Source organism: Trichosurus vulpecula, chromosome 3 (genome assembly GCF_011100635.1).
Source record: "Trichosurus vulpecula isolate mTriVul1 chromosome 3, mTriVul1.pri, whole genome shotgun sequence".
Taxonomy (NCBI): Eukaryota; Metazoa; Chordata; class Mammalia; order Diprotodontia; family Phalangeridae; genus Trichosurus; species Trichosurus vulpecula.
This window is the reverse complement of record NC_050575.1, coordinates 176,643,382-176,661,046: the sequence shown is the minus strand read 5'-3', so window position 1 is coordinate 176,661,046 and position 17,665 is coordinate 176,643,382. Positions and strand designations below refer to the sequence as shown.

The 17,665-nt window shown below is 42.5% G+C and overlaps 2 protein-coding genes across 4 annotated transcripts in view; one reads left to right on the top strand and one right to left on the bottom strand.

Annotated features, from left to right (window-relative positions):
- Window positions 1-15,691, bottom strand: part of PNPLA7 (patatin like phospholipase domain containing 7) — a 208,029-nt gene extending 192,338 nt beyond the window's left edge. The window contains exons 1-8 of one of the 2 annotated variants that reach the window (XM_036748628.1): window positions 15,573-15,691; window positions 13,828-13,862; window positions 10,696-10,767; window positions 10,330-10,417; window positions 9,532-9,614; window positions 4,965-5,056; window positions 4,420-4,560; window positions 573-732 (exon numbers count right to left, since the gene is read on the bottom strand). In XM_036748628.1, the coding sequence (XP_036604523.1) occupies window positions 573-732; window positions 4,420-4,560; window positions 4,965-5,056; window positions 9,532-9,614; window positions 10,330-10,417; window positions 10,696-10,767; window positions 13,828-13,862; window positions 15,573-15,594 (693 nt within the window). In that variant the 5' untranslated portion in view covers window positions 15,595-15,691. Of the gene's footprint in view, window positions 1-572; window positions 733-4,419; window positions 4,561-4,964; window positions 5,057-9,531; window positions 9,615-10,329; window positions 10,418-10,695; window positions 10,768-13,827; window positions 13,863-14,028; window positions 14,226-15,572 lie in introns of those variants that run through there. The other variant, XM_036748627.1, reaches the window with a different exon arrangement.
- Window positions 15,658-17,240, top strand: MRPL41 (mitochondrial ribosomal protein L41). 2 transcript variants are annotated; one of them, XM_036748629.1, is made up of 2 exons: window positions 15,658-15,787; window positions 16,675-17,240. In XM_036748629.1, exon 2 carries the CDS (start codon window positions 16,684-16,686, stop codon window positions 17,086-17,088), a length of 405 nt encoding a protein of 134 aa, XP_036604524.1. In that variant the 5' UTR covers window positions 15,658-15,787; window positions 16,675-16,683; the 3' UTR covers window positions 17,089-17,240. The 2 variants fall into 2 exon arrangements, with proteins under 2 accessions (XP_036604524.1, XP_036604525.1); XM_036748630.1 differs by lacking the exon at window positions 15,658-15,787 and adding an exon at window positions 16,239-16,259.
- Window positions 17,241-17,665: the final 425 nt, after the last annotated feature.

The following is a 17,665-nucleotide window of genomic DNA, read 5'->3' as shown; positions in this document are numbered from 1 at the left end:
CTCACTCCCATAAGATGGAAACAATCACTTTCAGTCATGATGGGGAAATCGCTAGTAAGAACCCAAAAGATTCATATGGAGTCCTCAGAAACAGATTCCAAGGAAATGGCTTCAGCAGCACCTGAGCTCCAGTGTCAGAACACTTGTAAGGAAGCTCTAACCTGGTATACTTACAGTAAACCATACTGGCTTCTTTAGGCTAGAATGAGGGATTTCCCCTCACTAATAATTACATTCTGGTTCCACATCAGCTGAACCATAAATTGTGAGAAGCTGTTTAAGGAATAAATCTGTTCATTCAGGGAAGCACATTCCATGTAGAACACTGCAAAAACTTTATAATAGCTACCTGAAGTCAAAGGAACCATCTCCTTAAATGACACATAGATTATAAACTCATTGAAGGAAGGGGCTATGTCTTATAATAATAATATTATATGTTAGTAACTCAAAATATACATGTTTTTTAAAAAAATAGGGAGCCTGAGACATAGAAATAAACTCAAGGTTCAAAACTTGTAACTGCATACTCTCTAGCTTCACCACAAATACTGGCCAGTGGACATTCTTACAGTTTCCTGAATGCGAACTTCCAGTCTCCCATCCTGCACCACATAAATACTGTTGTCAAGATCTCCAGGACGGAAGATGTATTCTCCTTCATGTAACTGCACAAAAACCATGTGTTTGCAGAGTTCCAGAAACAGTGGCTTCTCAAAGTGGCCCAGGACCCTGTGAGAAGAAAACAGAGCATCCCTTACTAAGAAATTCTATCAGAGTGGGAAGAAGGAAGGAAGGGATAGGTTTTATAAAGGATTGTGCTAAAGGGGGAAAAAATAACAAAGCCTGCAGTATTGCAACCAATATTTAGATTCCTTGAGAGAATGGATTTTCATGAGGCTGGAGATCAACAGAGCAGGTACCCAAGCAAAGATCTGAAAAGATAATCTCAAATACCTAAAATGACTAATAGGCATTCCCACAAGTTTTTAATTTCCATAAACTTAAAGCACTAAGAAAGCATTACAATAAAGTTTTGGACCAGCCCTATGAAAGGACAGCACTCCACAGATCACAATCTGGGTCAGAGAAGATGAAAAAAGTGCTTACATTCCAATATCAAGTCAGGGCCTGTCAAAAGTGGAGGCCAGACTTACTGACTTCTGACCCACTCCAACATCCAATTTTACTCTAAATGTAATGAGAAAGACTAAAAGTTGTGGGCACACGATGAAATGTTAAGTATATGAAGAAGGAATAATGAGAAACAAAGCAGGTTAATAAACCATGCTTCTGCTAGAAAATAATCCCACTGCACCCAGCTGAAATTCCTAGTCATTATACCAGATTATACTTGAGTACAATAGGAAGTGCTGGCTTCAGAAATGACATAATTAGGGCAAAAGCATGGCAGAACCCAGGGCAGAACTTCCTGAAACACAACTCTGTATCCAGGAATCAACCACAAACCAGATGTAGTCCAAACTAGAAAGACAATTTAAAGACCTTATGTCTATGAAATAGATAATAAAATGATAATAAGAACTAACATTTATACACCACTTATTATGTGCCAGGCACTGTGCTAAGCACTTTACAATTATTATCTCATTAGATCTTCATAAAAACCCTGGGAAACCAGTGCTAGTATAACCTCCACTTTACAGATGAGGAAACTGAGGTAGCCGGAGATTAAGTGAATTGTCTGGGGTCACATAGCTAGTAAGTGTGTGAGGTTAGATTTGAATTCAGGTGCTCCTTCCCCCAAGTCTGGCACTCTATTCACTGTGTCACCTAGCTGCCTCGTTCACTGAGATTACCAATCCCATTTTGTAGAATTGATCATGTTTGTGGAAAAGGCTGTAGTCTGTGTCTAGCTGCATTTTGATCTAAGTTTAATATTCTATACAAACACCTGAGCCTTTTGGTAATGATCATGATTATTACTGGTAACAAAGTAATAATAATAATGATAGCATTTACATAATGCTTTAACGTTTACAGAGTGCTTTACAAAGTATTATTTCATTTTCGGCCCATTGCAAAAGACCAAAAAAGGCCCATTTCTTTCCCCAGGCATCAAACGTCTCTGCTAACATGATATGTTTTCTAATGCTTTACTAAGAAAATACCAGAGAATTGACAAAGAAACTGAGACAATAGCTTCAGTAAAGTAGAAGGAAACACACAAAAAAATCTATAGAGCTTCCACAGAGCAATTATAAAATCCAGGAGGAAATAACAGAGAGAGAAATCACATTCAAAATACCTACAAAATCCTACAATACCTACAACCTCCTTTGAGGTTCATTTCATCCATGTTTTTACTCTGTCCAAATCCTTATTTGCAATAATCATAAAATATCATGAAGCAAGGCACACTTAAGACTTCTATAAATACAATTATAAAATACTGTTGAAAGAAATAAAGAATGGTTAATAATTGGACAGATATTCATTGCTTATGGTTAGGTCATGCCAATATATTAAAAATGATAATACTACTTAATTTATAGATTTAGCATCATGCCAATCAAACTACCCACATAATACTTTATAATGAAAAAAAAGAATGGAGGGGAAATAGCACCTACAGACCTCAAACCATATTATAAAGCACTAATCATCCAGATTATTTGGTACATGTTATAAAATATCAAAGCAGACCAATGGAACAGACAAGAGTAACAATAATCATAAATAATTGAGGATCTCAGTAGGTGAGGGAAGGATGAGGAGGGAGAGAATTCAGAACTCAAAATGTCTAAAAAAAATGAATGCTAAAAATAAATAAGGAATAAATTAGAAAATACTGAACGCTATGTAATTAAAATGACCAAACTTGTTCCTGGAGAAGAGTTGAAAAAATGCACCTCCTCCATTGGTGGCAGTGGAAGGCTATGGGTATGCCAGACTGCATGTCTCATCACACACGGTAGATATATATATCTTGGCTGATTTGGCTAGACTACTCTTTTTCTCTCCCTTTTCTAGGCTTTGTTATAGAGGATGGGTCACTGAATAGAGAAGGAGGAAAGATATATTTTAAAATGAAGGAAAAGATATAAAACACACACACACACACACACACACACACACACACACACACACACACCCCTTCACAGGACCCTAAATTAATCTTTGTATTTGCTCACTTAAAGATCATGAATAATCTAATTGCCAATTCCAATGGCCTGTTTTCAGTGCTCATACTTTCTCATCTTTGTAACACCTGACAATGCTGACCATTCCTGCTACTTACCTTATGAATACAAATATATATATGTGTGTGTATGTATGTGTGTATATATATATGTATATATGTATGTATACATACACATACATACACACCTCCTTTGGCTTCCAAAACAATACACACTCCTGATTCTCTTTCTACCTTCCTAATCCCATCCTCTTTACTGGTCCCATGACATCTTGGGATGAGACTCCCAAAGGTTCAGAGAGGGATTTCAGGACAACCGCCTGGACTAAATGACTAGAAAGGACACTGGATTTGGACTTAGATTCAAATCCTAGGGTTGACATTTATGAGTTCTCTGACCTTGTACAAAGCAACCTTCCTGAGCCTCAGTTTCTTCATCTATAAAATGGGCATCATAATATCTTTAATAGCTACCTCATAAAGCTGTTGGGAGGACAAAATGAAATAATGTGTACATAGCTAAGTCTCGTTCCAGAGCCTGGCAAGACCTAGGCTTTTGGCTGGAGATGGCATTTGGGACAAAACCGCCGCCTTCCTCCTCCAGAAGAAAGCTAAAACAGAAGTTGTCTCTTTTCTTAAAGTCCACTAGTAGGAGGTCATTCCTTTTCAACAAAGCCCTACCCACACAGCCACCTGTTCCCCACAGCAGGGCACAAGGGAACCAACCAGAAGCTTCGGGATATGCATGTCCTTTATCAAGAGGCCAGAGCAAAGCTGCTGATGGAAGTAACCAAGGTGCAAGCTCCATGAGATGGTGCCCCACGGCCCATCCCTAAGCATACTCTAATCCAACCCCATCCCCCTCCCCTGCTATACATATAAAGTACTGTAACTTTAAAGTGTTATTTGAAAGTCAACTGGTATTATTATTATCATTATTAATAGTGGACTGTAAGGCCTGTGAGAACAGGGACTGCCTCTTATCTGAACTCTGTATTTCCCCTAGTACTCCATTACTTATAATAAGCATAAGATTGTTGGGAGGCTAAATGAGATAACATATAAATGTTATTTTTAAGTCAATAGATATTACTATCACTGCTACTATTAATTTACTACTACTACTATCACAACCACCACCACTACTTTGTAAGGTCCATGAGAGCAGGGACTGTTCCTTATCTAAATTCTGCATTTCCCCTAGTGTATAATCTATATGCGCACAGTAGCGGCTTAAAAAACATCTGCTGAATTACCGGACATTTTTCAGCATGTATAAGACCTCAGATGGTAGATGAGAATTTTTAACATCAAACTCAGTGAGATCAGCTTCCAGCAAGGAGGGTGGGGGCTCCTTTGGCTGCAAGGTGGGATAGTCCTTCTTGAACCTCAGGATCCTACAAGGCAAAATGAACATACTCGTTGAAGATAAGGTCTAAGGTCCACAGATTTTGAAAAAATCATCAAAAAAAAACCCTAACCTTAAGCCATAACCATTTTGTCCCCAGTGATATCCAAGGCAGCTTTCCAGATACTATACTAGGCACTATCAAGCCGCTAGGCCTTTAGGAGCAAACGTTCATTGTCATGTTAGTCTGAGCGCTACAGAATTAGGAACTGTATCAATTAGGAAAAAAACATAGAACACCTTCCATAATATCAGGCTGCCTGCTCATCTAGATTAATCCTGACTACTGTTCTCTACCATTACAGTAGGCAATGACTTAATTGTATTTGAAGCAGTCACTTAGCTCCCTTTAGAAAATGCCTATGTTCAATTATATAACCCCCATTTCTGCACCTTTTAGCCAAAGACAGAACCTTGGCTCTCTTCCTCATCCTTTGCCGTGGCACAGTGTTGTTCCCAACAAGACTGTTTGGCAGAGTGCTCACCTAGAAAGGAAAGACATTCAACTGTGACCACTTTTTTTTTTCTTCCTTTCTAATTTCTTTCTTTCTTTATTTAACATATTTGGTTTTCAGCATTGATTTTCACAATAGTTTGAATTACAAATTTTCTCCCCATTTCTACCCTCCCCCCCACTCCAAGATGGCATATATTCTGGTTGCCCTGTTCCCCAGTCAGCCCTCCCCTCTATCACCTTCCTCCCCTCTCATCCCCTTTTCCCTTCCTTTCTTGTAGGGCAAGATAAATTTCTACGCCCCATTGCCTGTGTATCTTATTTTTTAGTTGCATGCAAAAACTTTTTTTTTTTGTTTTTGAACATCTGTTTTTAAAACTTTGAGTTCCAAATTCTCTCCCCTCTTCCCTTCCCAACCACCCTCCCTAAGAAGTCGAGCACTTCAACCTAGGCCACGCATGTATCATTATGTATAACCCTTCTATAATACTCATGTTGTGAAAGGCTAACTACATTTTGCTCCTTCCCAACCCATCCCGCTTTATTGAATTTTCTCCCTTGACCCTGTCCCCCTTCCAAAGTGTTTGTTTTGATTACCTCCACCCCCATCTGCCCTCCCCTCCATCATCCCCCCCCCTTTTATTTTTTTTTTATCTTCCTCCCTTTTCTTTCCTGTGGGGTAAGATACCCAACTGAGTATGTATGGTATTCCCTCCTCAGGCCGAATCTGATGAGAGCAAGGTTCACTCATTCCCCCCTCACCTGCCCTCTCCCCTCCTCCCACAGAACTGCTTCCTCTTGCCACCTTTATGTGAGATAATCCACCCCATTCTATCTCTCCCTATCTCCCTCTCTCAGTATGTTGCTCTCTCATCCCTTAATTTCATTTTATTTTTTTTACATATCTTCCCTTCATCTTCAACTCACCCTGTGTCTGTTCTCTTTTACATATATATATGTATATACATACATAAAAGCACACATATATATATACCTACATACACATGCATACATATACACATAGATATATACATACATACACATTCACTTATATATATACATAAACATATATATATGCATATTCCCTTCAACTACCCTAATACTGAGGTCTCATGAATCATACACATCATCTTTCCATGTAGGAATGTAAACAAAACAGTTCAACTTTAGTAAGTCCCTTGCAATTTCCGTTTCTTGATTACCTTTTCATGCTTCTCTTGATTCTTGTGTTTGAAAGTCAAATTTTCTATTCAGTTCTGGTCTTTTCACTGAGAAAGCTTGAAAGTCCTCTATTTTATTGAAAATCCATATTTTGCCTTGGAACATGATACTCAGTTTTGCTGGGTAGGTGATTCTAGGTTTTAATCCTAGCTCCATTGACCTTCGGAATATCGCATTCCAAGCCCTTCGATCTCTTAATGTAGAAGCTGCCAGATCCTGGGTTATTTTGATTGGGTTTCCACAATACTCAAATTGTTTCTTTCTGGCTGCTTGCAGTATTTTCTCCTTGATCTGGGAGCTCTGGAATTTGGCGACAATATTCCTAGGAGATTTCTTTTTGGGATCTATCTGAGGAGGCGATCTGTGGATTCTTTCAATTTCTATTTTGCCCTGTGGCTCTAGAATATCAGGGCAGTTCTCCTTGATAATTTCTTGAAAGATGATATCTAGGCTCTTTTTTTGATCATGGCTTTCAGGTAGTCCAATAATTTTTAAATTATCTCTCCTGGATCTATTTTCCAGGTCAGTGGTTTTTCCAAGGAGATATTTCGCATTGTCTTCCATTTTTTCATTCCTTTGTTTCTGTTTTATAATATCCTGATTTCTCATAAAGTCACTAGCTTCCACTTGTTCCAATCTAATTTTTAAAGTAGTATTTTCTTCAGTGGTCTTTTGGACCTCCTTTTCCATTTGGCTAATTCCGCCTTTCAAGGCATTCTTCTCCTCACTGGCTTTTTGGAGCTCTTTCACCATTTGAGTTAGTCTGTTTTTTAAGGTGTTGTTTTCTTCAGTGTATTTTTCAGTATTTTTTTGGGTCTCCTTTAGGAAGTCATTGACTTGTTTTTCATGGTTTTCTCGCATCCTTCTCCTTTCTCTTCCCAATTTTTCCTCTACTTCTCTAACTTGCTTTTCCAACTCCTTTTTGAGCTCTTCCATGGCCTGGGACCAGTTCCTGTTTTTCTTGGAGGTTTCTGTTGTAGGCTCTTTGACTTTATTAATTTCTTCTGTCTGTATGTTTTGGTCTTCTTCTCCGCAGTCTTTGGTGTTTGTGGGTTGAGAAGTCTCGTAACTGCCGCAGCTCATTGAATCAGGGCACTAGGGCCCCCTCCGCCCGGCTTCTGGTCTGGATGGTCCACGCCGCTCAGGCTGGGCTCTGCTCCACTCCGTTCCCAGCTCCCAGCTCCCAGCTCCCAGCTCCGTGTGGGATAGACCTCACCCAGAGACCACCCAGGCTGTCCTGGGCTGGAGCCCTACTTCCCTCTGCTGTTTTGTGGGTTCAGCCGTTCTATAATTGGTTCAGAGCCATTTTTTATAAGTTTTTGGAGGGTCTCCGTACGGAGCTCACATTATTCCCTGCTTACCAGCCACCATCTTGGCTCCGCCCCCCCCCAACTGTGACCACTTCTAAGCAGAAGAAAATGAAAAACCTAAAAACAAGCAGGAATTTAGTCCCACAAATTAGAGAAAGAATAAAATGCTCAGGAAAGAGATCTGAGCACAGACATACCTTTCTTTACACATATACCCAGTTTTACATAATAGATATGCAGTTTCATGTGCAAGTTTCATCTTTTTTTTAAATTATACTATGCTACGGAAATACTCGTTTTATTCTATAAATTAGAAATAAAAATTCAAACAGAAACAAATATATACCCAGTTCTACAAAGGGCAGTGTCACTAATGAAGGAGAATTTTTATTTTAAATTTTATTTTTCACAACCATTCTGTATCTGTTCCATTTATACTGCTGCATCCCCACATCAGCTGAGTGGCACAGGGTATAGAGTTCAGGGCCCAAAGTCAGAAGGACCTGAGTTCAAATCTGGCCTCAGACATATATTAGCTGTGTGACCCTGGGCAAGTCACTTAACCCTATTTGCCTCAGTTCCTCATCTGTCAAATGAGCTAGAGAAGGAAATGGCAAACCACTCTAGTATCTTTGCCAAGAAAATCCTAAATGAGGTGAGACAGTCAGACACAACTGAAATGATTCAAAACTAATCTCCACATTACTATGCTTGAATGAGTCTCACCCATACTTTCTGTAATAAAAAGTAAGAAATACTTTTACTCTGAAATAAAGTAAACCTAAAGAAGACTTATATTTCCCAACAAACAACACTGGTGAAGGAGAACCAGGGAAACGGCATTTACATACACATATACCACCTTTTAAATACTAATGCATACATATAAGAGATTGAAAAATATACAGAGGAATTTACCATGAAAATAATTTCAATGGCTCGGAATAGATGAGTACAAACCACTAAACGATTTTTCCCAACATGTCCCAAGTCCCATAGCACTGCTGTGAAGTGAGGCAAGGACTACTGGTCTATTTACAGTCAAAAGAATAAGCCAGTGGTAGAGGGAGGGGTGAAATCAAGGACTTCTGACCACAGTCAGTCGTTTCAGAATGTTAAGTTTCCAAAAGGTAGAGATTATCTCTAGAAGCATGATTCCTAGTGTGATATCTGTTTAAGTCAGGTAGCCCCACTGTGCACTACAGATGATATTTTAAGCCCTAGCAGAAGGAAACCTATCTCAGGATCCATTAGAAGCAGGCAAAGACCACAGTGCCACCTGGGGAAAATAAGGAGCATTACTTCTGACAGGTGCTCAGGAATAATTTGGCTTAATAGCTTCCCTGATCCTTCCAACACTATGCTTCTAATCAAGCGGCTCAGAGTGTCCCGTCCATTTCTCAGAAGAGAGACAACATCTTTAAGCCATCATGCACTTGCCAAAGGCAGAGTTCCAAATGTTCCAAACCAAATGTCACACTTTACCAATTTCTATCCATGACTTTTTAATATCATATGGTTGCTAATTATTCTTTAAAACCTTCAGAACTGCTTATGGGTGGAGGGTTAACATAGTACATAGCTGTCTCTTATCAAGAACAGCTAAGGTAGCATGAAAGGGGAATAACATGCCCAACCAAGCAGTTGGGATGAGAATCTTTCAAGGAGGCTTATAGTAGTAGTTCACTATTCCTTGTGCCTCTCCTTAGGGGTTTCCCCCTTTCACATATGAGACAATCAAAGGAATCTTGTTTTATGCAAGCCTTATGAGCATTTCCCAGCCAAGAAAACGACATAGTTTTCTATCTCCAATTGAGATTCGGAGAAGCATTGTAGCTAGTAAGTATTTGATAAATACCTGCCAATTGATTATATCAAATACAGGATAATTTCCTGGATCCCAAGTAGTCCCCAGTACTCAGAGACAACTCCATTAGATTTACTCCATCACTTTATTCTACTGCTGCATACTCACCTTCCTCATGATCTTTCGGCCATAAAACATCATTTTATCTCTTTTACGGAATCTATACTGAGGAGATACTGGAACCTGATGTGCTGAAAGGCAGAAAAGGAAACAGCATAGCCATCATTGGGTCTCTAAAAACAGTTTCCAGTAAAGACAAGAGATGGACATCTCCAATAGTAGAGGGAGGTAGGGTACAGGTACATAGAATGAATCTGACAAATGAAATACCCTGCTAGATTCAAAATCAGACTATCAGGAACCTTATTTTCCTTTTCTTACTCATAGTTCAGGCCCCTGAGAATGCAGATACTGTAATCAAAAGCTCTACTTCTTCATCTTGGCACTATTTAACACTTAGGAAAAAAAAGCATGTCATTATAACTAGTGAACTCCTCCTCTAAATTACCCAGACAGATCAGCACCACAAATCGTTACATGGAGAGCAAGAAACCGTTCGAGCCAATCTAAGGTGATGGTATATCATATCATAAGGCACAGAACTAGAAACCAGACTCTTCTTCATCTCAGGAAAAAGGCTCTATCTCAGTACATTCTTTCTTCCTCTGTACCCAGGAAGTTAGAGTTGGGGTCAGAAACTTCTTCCCTGGTTCTCTTTCCAGGTTAGGTCTAAGTGGGCTAAGCTTTCCTGATACAGATTCATTTAGCGTTAATTTAGACAGGCCACTAAATTCTAGCTTACAGACAACCTGGGCCTCAGAACTACATATAAGGGACAGAGACAATTGGCATCCTTCTCTCTTATCATCACCCACTATGGAACAAAATCAAACAAAGGTTACTTACAAGACCATTTCATCTTCTTGTAAACAAAATAGATGACAATACCGATAAAAAGAAGTGCTAAGACAGCTCCAATTACGATTCCTCTTATCTGGATAAGTTAAAAACAAAGCAGGACTGTCAATAAGAAGCTAGTAATCACTCTAGGTTTTCTCTGGCAGCAAAACCCAACTACCCTGAAATCCTAGCCCTATCACGTTTCCCCAAAATTTAGGTTGATAGGGAAGAAAAGAAAAACAAGGAAGACAGAGAAGGAAAGATAGGCATCAAAACTCAGGTAAAGATCTGGTATCAACAGCTGATCAGAGACAGAATTCATGGGTTTTAAGTCACAATCAGAAGAAAGTTCCCTCTGCCCATAGTGCTTACCATGGTTGTATGCTTATGATATTCCACTAACTGCATAATCCAGGAGTATGAGGCAGTAGTCAAAGACAAGACCTACAGGAGAGAACACAACACAGCATGTGAAAAAAAAGAGTCAGAGAATAGTTAAAGGCATCTGTCCTCCCATTACATACCTCAGCAGAAATCTTCTTGCTTAATAGATGGCAGGAGGAAATAAGACCAGCATTAGAAGCTAGTGAGAATGAAGTTTCCATAAGTCAGTGACATGAACAATTTAAACACACATGTAGTTCTCAAACTTCACATAGTACTTTGTACCTCTCTAGTGCATTTATCACGTAACACTGTGTATTATACTTACTTGTGTTTCTTTCTTATCCACTCTACTTGACTATAAGTTCCAAGAGGATGGGAAATCTACAATTTCTATCACCCTCAGCGTACACAGTAAGTACTTAAATGTTAGCTTCAAGAATATTTATTGTCCAGCAATTTTTTTTTACCTAATGTTTTCTGGATTGGACACTATTCCCTCATGCCAACTATTTCAACAATTTAAACTACTAAAATCCCGTCTCATATAGAGGCAGGATTTAAGCAGCTTTCCTCCTATTCAGAACAGATATTTGTGCCTCCTAGGTTCATAAGGTATCTATGATTTCAGATGCTATAAACTATTCATGTCTAGGTTTGGCTTCCAGTAAGCATCTAGTGGAAAATGGCCTGTTATAACACAAAGGAAGTAGAGGAAAGGGAAATCCAGAAGAATCTGAACATCTTATATGCAATCAGAAGCCAGACCTGAGCTAGAGCAGGAAAAAGTTGTAGGAATAAGACAAATGATTTCAGGTTCATGGCATAATTTGGTTGATCAGGTAACAGGCAAACAAAGTCTCATATTCTTATTATTTCTTTCTTAAGACTAATCACAAGTAAATTACAACATTAAAGGCCAGCAAATGGGGCATCCAAAGTGGTAAGACAGAGTAAGAGACCTCATGCAAGAGAAAATAAAAGTCACCAGGAAAAAGGAAAATGATCCCAAACACTACAGCAAAGTCCCTCTTCTAAATTCCTACCTCCAGCCCCCCAATCACTACCATAAGTGGCATAATAAAATGAATGAGTTAATCAGAAGCTGTGGGTCCTTATTCCTGGCTTACAATGTGACTTTCGGTTGTCACTTATGCCCTGGCTCCTCCCCTAAAAAGTCATAATATACCCACTGAATCCTAAATAAAATGAGTTGACAGTTGATTAATGAACTTTGAAAATGTAACAGAGTACATAAATCCAAGACATATTACATTTTAAACCAAAATGTGGGATATGGCAACCTTTTGTAGGACCCTTCAGAAAACCGGAGTAAGCCATCTGGATTCTGAGAATATTAAGTACCAATTAACAAGCCAAACGAAAAATAGAGAAGTACTACAGGTTACTCTCTGGTATCTAGGAAATGAGGGTAAAGGTACAAGGCAGAGCCCTCGATGTTTTAAAAAATATAAAAAGGCAGTATTAGACAGTGATAGGTGGGCACAAAGCTAATCAGAAAAACTGAAGATAACACTGAGTTTCCAGAAGTAGAAGGATGGGTGGGGGGGGGGGGGGGGGAGTTGGGAGGTGGGCCAGAAAGCCAGAAAAGTAAAATGGTATTTAAAATCTTCAGGTATCAGGTAAGCACGCACAAATACACACACTGCCTGGGCTCCTTCCTCTTGCTTTACCCTATTCCAAACTCTGCCTTAACTTTTAAAGGCAAGAGCTGCCTGCCTCAGTTTCCCCACTTTAAAAAGGGAATAATAACAACACCTACCTCCCAGGGTTGTTGGGATGAGATAATAATAGAGACAAATGAGATCAGAATTGTGAAGAGCTTAGCACAGAGTCTGGCACAGAGTAAGTGCTATATAAATGTCCGTTATCATTATTATATTATTATTATTATCTCTCTTCCCCCCACCAAGCTAGAGGCAAAAGGCAGCAGGTGCTAGGGTGGAGAATGACAGGAAGCAGTAGCTTGTTAGTCCTTCCAAGTCTCTCAGCTGAGAAAGTTCAGAGCTCCTCTTAGCTGCCAAAGACAATGCTTGTTTCCCTTTATCCCAGTACTTCCACAGCTCACTGACCTATCAAAAAGCCAAAAAGATTCTGGGAAGGACTTAGTGCCATACAGACTAGGGAAGAACAAGGAGCACTGCAGGGCATAATGCCCTGGGGAGGCTAGGTACTGGATCTGTGACTTCACTGGTAATAGGGAACTCGTAGGCTCTAGCAATGCAGGTCAGCACCTTCTCAGCAATTAACAGTCTCAAAGAGTAGCTTGGGGCATGGAGAGGTTAAGCGACTTGCCGGGGTCACATGGTTGTTTTGTGTCAGCGTCCCTAGAGCACTAGGGGGAGTCCCTAGGAAACAAAAAGACACTACCATCAGCATGAATAAGGATGGGTCTAAAACCCAAGCCTGGAGCAAATACAGGATTCAGGACTGTTAACCTCTAAGCTGAGGCACTTCCCTCCACCCTGGGGTGGCTACAACGGCCCAACAGTCTCGAAGATAGATCTGATGGGGCTGCAAAGAAGGTACCCACTGTCACAAGAGGTCTCTGCTTTAATGCCCCAATCCCTAATAACTCACTGCTGTACAGGCCAGATATTGGAATTTTAGGTTTAGAATTAACAAAAACATCAGAGATCATTAGAGTTCGATCCGCTCACTTTACAGAGGAGAAAACTAAAACCTAAACAGGTTGAGTGATTTACACACATGCTACCTGAAGCATAAAAACAAGTTCTGCCCCCAGCTTTTACAGGCCAACACGTGGACGCTCCTGACACACACACAGCAAGACCCCAATACAACAAGATTCTAAGAAAGTAAACCCTAACAGAAAATTCCTTTCTACTTTCCAGAAATGACCTGAGAAAGGGAATGTCAGGGATCTGACTTGTTAACCCTAGGTTTCTCACGTCCCCTTTTGTGAGCCACAGTTTTCTCATGTTAAAATGGAAAAAAAAAAAAAAACCTACATGCACTACCTCCTTCAGGTGGTTGAAAAGAAAGCACTTGGTAAATCTTCAGATGCCTTTAACAATTCAAAGGTAAACCGTTGTTTTTATTGTTCCCACGATTGCTGAGTTACCCTAGTGTACATACCTTTGTGTAGGATTTATTCAATTCCTTCTCCATGGCTAAAAATAAAACAAACAAAATGGAATGAAGAAAGTACAGCCTGGTTCTGCCAAAGGTCAACTACTCAAACAAGTAATGTTTAACTCAGCAGAGTCACGGTTCTTGGCTCTGTTTTGATGTCCAATTTCTAAGTCAAAGTAAGTTTTCCATTGACAGGAAAATTACTCTTTGAAGGCTCCATTCCCATGAAAAGAAGCTGTCCCCACGGAAGCATCTGCTGTTCCAAAGTCTCGATCTGTAAACAACAGTCACATGGCTAATTTGCTCTCCAGCCAAAAGTTCCCACTACTGACAGCCAAGCAGCAACGAGCTGCTGCGAGGAGTAGCCAAGAAGAAAAGGGCTTCCTTTCTTTCCCTCTAGAAACTTGTTACAAGCCATTGCTACAGCTACAGCTTCAGTCCCACCTCAATTTTAGAAGCTCCAGACTCTTACTTGGGCATTTCCCAGGATCTGCTGGGGGGGAAGAGGAGGAGAAACCGGAGGGGGATGGAAAGGGAAGGAGCATTTTAAGAGGAACGGAGCTTCTGAGAACTGTTTACTGGTTCGGCATACACGGGAACTACCTGGCCTACACGCACAAGCTATCTAGCCCGGGCTATAACCCAAGATCGGGGCGCAGTCACCCCTCTGGCACCTATGCTCCACCCCAGAGTTGGGAGTCACTGCCTGTCCACCGCCTTCGCTTTGGGAAGTTCCAACCAGGCCCCCATAGGTTGGCCTTGGAAGAGTAGGCTATGTGCCAAGCGTGCCATAAGCTCACCAGTGTCAGTTAACAAAGGGGAAAGATTAATTGCGAAATCCTGGAATATACAGAGGGAAGGAGAGTGGGTCAAAGATTTCGGGTGGGGGGCAATTATGGGAGGGGGCAGGAGATACATGATGGGGGGGGTGGCAATGAAGAATATCACTGGGTGGAGAAGTGGGTGCAGGAATGAGGACACTTGGGGAGCAGTGGGGGATTAGTATGAGGGGAAAGAAAGGGGTTAAATTATAAAAATGGATTGTGGGAAGTGTCACCAGGGGCAGGACAGAGAAACTTGGGGCAGGGTAGACAGTGACACTGGGAGACCTTGGGAGTTTTGCTGGGGAGGACGGGGCAGAGTTGGGGAACGTGGGGTGGAGGGGGGGAATGTCCCTGAAAAGGACAATGAAGACGTGGGGTGTGGGAGCAAAGGGCGGAGCAGTGGGAAACGTCATCGGGAGCAGCAGAGTGTCCCGGGTGGAGGGTGGGAGCTGCAAGGGAATATCCCTGGGGGTGAGACATAAGACGGTATGGGGGGGGGGGCAGTTGGAGTGTCACCGGGGGAAAAGATCGGGAAACACGAGGAGCACTCGAGGAAGAGTGGAAAGTGTCACTGGAGGAGATACAGGAGGAAATGTGCCAAGCAGGGCTGACGGTGGGGGAGCCCTGGGGGACAGGCAGCCGGGATATGGGGGGCAGTGGGCGATGTCACTGGGGGGACGCGGAGCGACAGCAGGGAGTCAGCGGGGAGGGACGAGGGGGCGCTGGGGTAAGCTGGAGGGGACACCGGCGGGGAGGTCACACCGGCGGGGAGGTCACGTGGGGAGGGCTTTCCTGAATGACAGTGGATATGAACTCCCGGTTCCGGCTCACATGGGAGCCCAGCCTCGTCTCAGGCCTCGTCTCCTCGAGGGGCGTGGCCGAAGGACGACGTCAGTGGTCCGCTCGGCATGGGCCCCCACTCACCCGCCAGCAAGGCAGCGGCCATCGCCGCGCCTCAGCCGCTCCCGCTCCGACTCCGGAGCCGGGATTTTCCTTCCTCCCACGACACCTGCTCTCTACCCCGGGCCTCGCCCCCGCTGAAAGACAAGGCTCCGCATTGGTTGAGGCGCCTGCGACCAATCGGAGAGAGTTTTGTTCCGACGTCCGAGATCCTTGCGGCTGGAGCGTGAGCGGCCGAGGTGAGGGGACGCGGAGCGTGGGGGGCTTGGCTCTCTGGGCTGGGGTCCAGGCGGTGAAGGACAACAGTGGCGGGGCTTGGGAGTCTCCGGGGTCCGGGCGCGGAGCTTTGGGGCTAGACCTCCCCGACGCTCCTCCTCCTACCTGCCATCTGTCTGTCAGGCAGCTCTCCTGGGCACTGGTCTCGTAATTACTGTGATGTGGTTGGGTGTTTGTTATCCCCAATCAATCAACATTTATTAAGTGCCTAGTGTGTGCCCCCTAGGCGGAATGGCCGGTGAGGTGCGCAGTAGATAAAGAGTGCGAGGCTTGGAGTCAGGAAGCCTCACCTTCCAGAGTTCAAATCTAGCCTCAGACACTTAATAGCCTTGTGACCCTGGGCAAGTCACTTAACCGTGTTTGCCTCAGTTTCCTCATTTGTAAAATGAGCTGGAGAGGAAATAGCAAAGCACTCCAGAGTTTGCAAAGAAAACGGTAAATGGGGGCACGAAGAGCCGAGCACAATAAGCGTGGCAGGAACCGTGCTAAGGGCACGTGGGTAAATTACTCGAAGGCAGGACCGCCCCAAACCCTTCGCTGGCCCAGGGCCCTGCACGTAGTGCAGACACTTGATAAATATTTGTCGGGTAAACGGACTTCGCCTGTGCTGAGCTTGGTGGCTCTATTCTGTCCCAACAAGGTTGCTTCCTCAGAAGCTGGCAGTAGCCGTCTAGGAAAGGGCGTGAAGCCCTGGACAAACATCGAGGGATTCAATTCACTAGCTGTGTTTAGTCGGCGGGACTCTGCCCAGCTGCCCGAGCAAGTGACAGCACCATGCAGTGTGGTGACTGCAGTCCGAATGCCAGTTCTAGATTTAACCCTCCTTTCTTTTTTCTCTTTGACCTCACAGATACAAAGTATGGGTTTCCTTTCAGCACTGACCCGAGGCCTGGTCCGAGGGGCAGACCGAATGAGCAAATGGACAAGCAAGCGAGGCCCCCGAACCTTCTACAAAGGTCGAGGAGCCAAGTTTACCGGCTTTTCTTCAGGCGGGAAATTTGTGATGGTGAAGGAAATGGTCCCGGAGTTCGTGGTTCCAGATTTGACAGGCTTCAAACTCAAGCCATATGTGTCCTATCGGGCTCCAGCTGGCACAGATGAACCACTGACGGCCAAGCAGCTCTTTATGGAGGCTGTGGCACCTTCAATTGAAAAGGACTTCAAAGAAGGAACTTTTGACCCTAAAAACCTGGAAAAGTATGGCTTTGAGCCCACCCAAGAAGGCAAGCTCTTCCAGCTATATCCTAAAAACTATGTGCAATAAGAATAAAGAATTGTCCAGCGAGTAACCATTCTTTTCACCTATGTATTGCAAACAACCTTTGAACAAGGCTTGTACAGCTAATTTAAGAGTGGAGGGAGGAGGCATTTTCCTTATCCCACTTTTATTAAAGAGAAGTTTTATTCCATTTTTAATTTTGTGGTATCAGGTTATCCTGTTAATTCAAGCTACATAAATGGCAATAAATATTTATTAATGCCTACTCTGTGCTAGGCAATACAAAATCAAAAGGAAAATCCCTGCCCTTAAGGAGCTTACAATCTAATGGGGGAAAACTACACAAGGGAGGGAACACCAGAGTGGGTAAGAGGGTCAACCATTACACAACCACTGTGGGGGAAATGCAGTTACCTGGGAAGTTCTGAGCTCTCTATAAAAGAAGGCTTTGGGAAGAACTTATTGTTCCACCCTCTGGGGAGGGGAGAGGGGAGAGGCAACTGAGGCAGTTGCTGAGTATCAAAAGTTGAATCAATCTGCATGGTGATGAGGTCTGAGGTAGTGGCTTATCCCAGAGGAGTATTCCCTTATATTGAAACCAAGCAGAACTCCTTGGAAATGG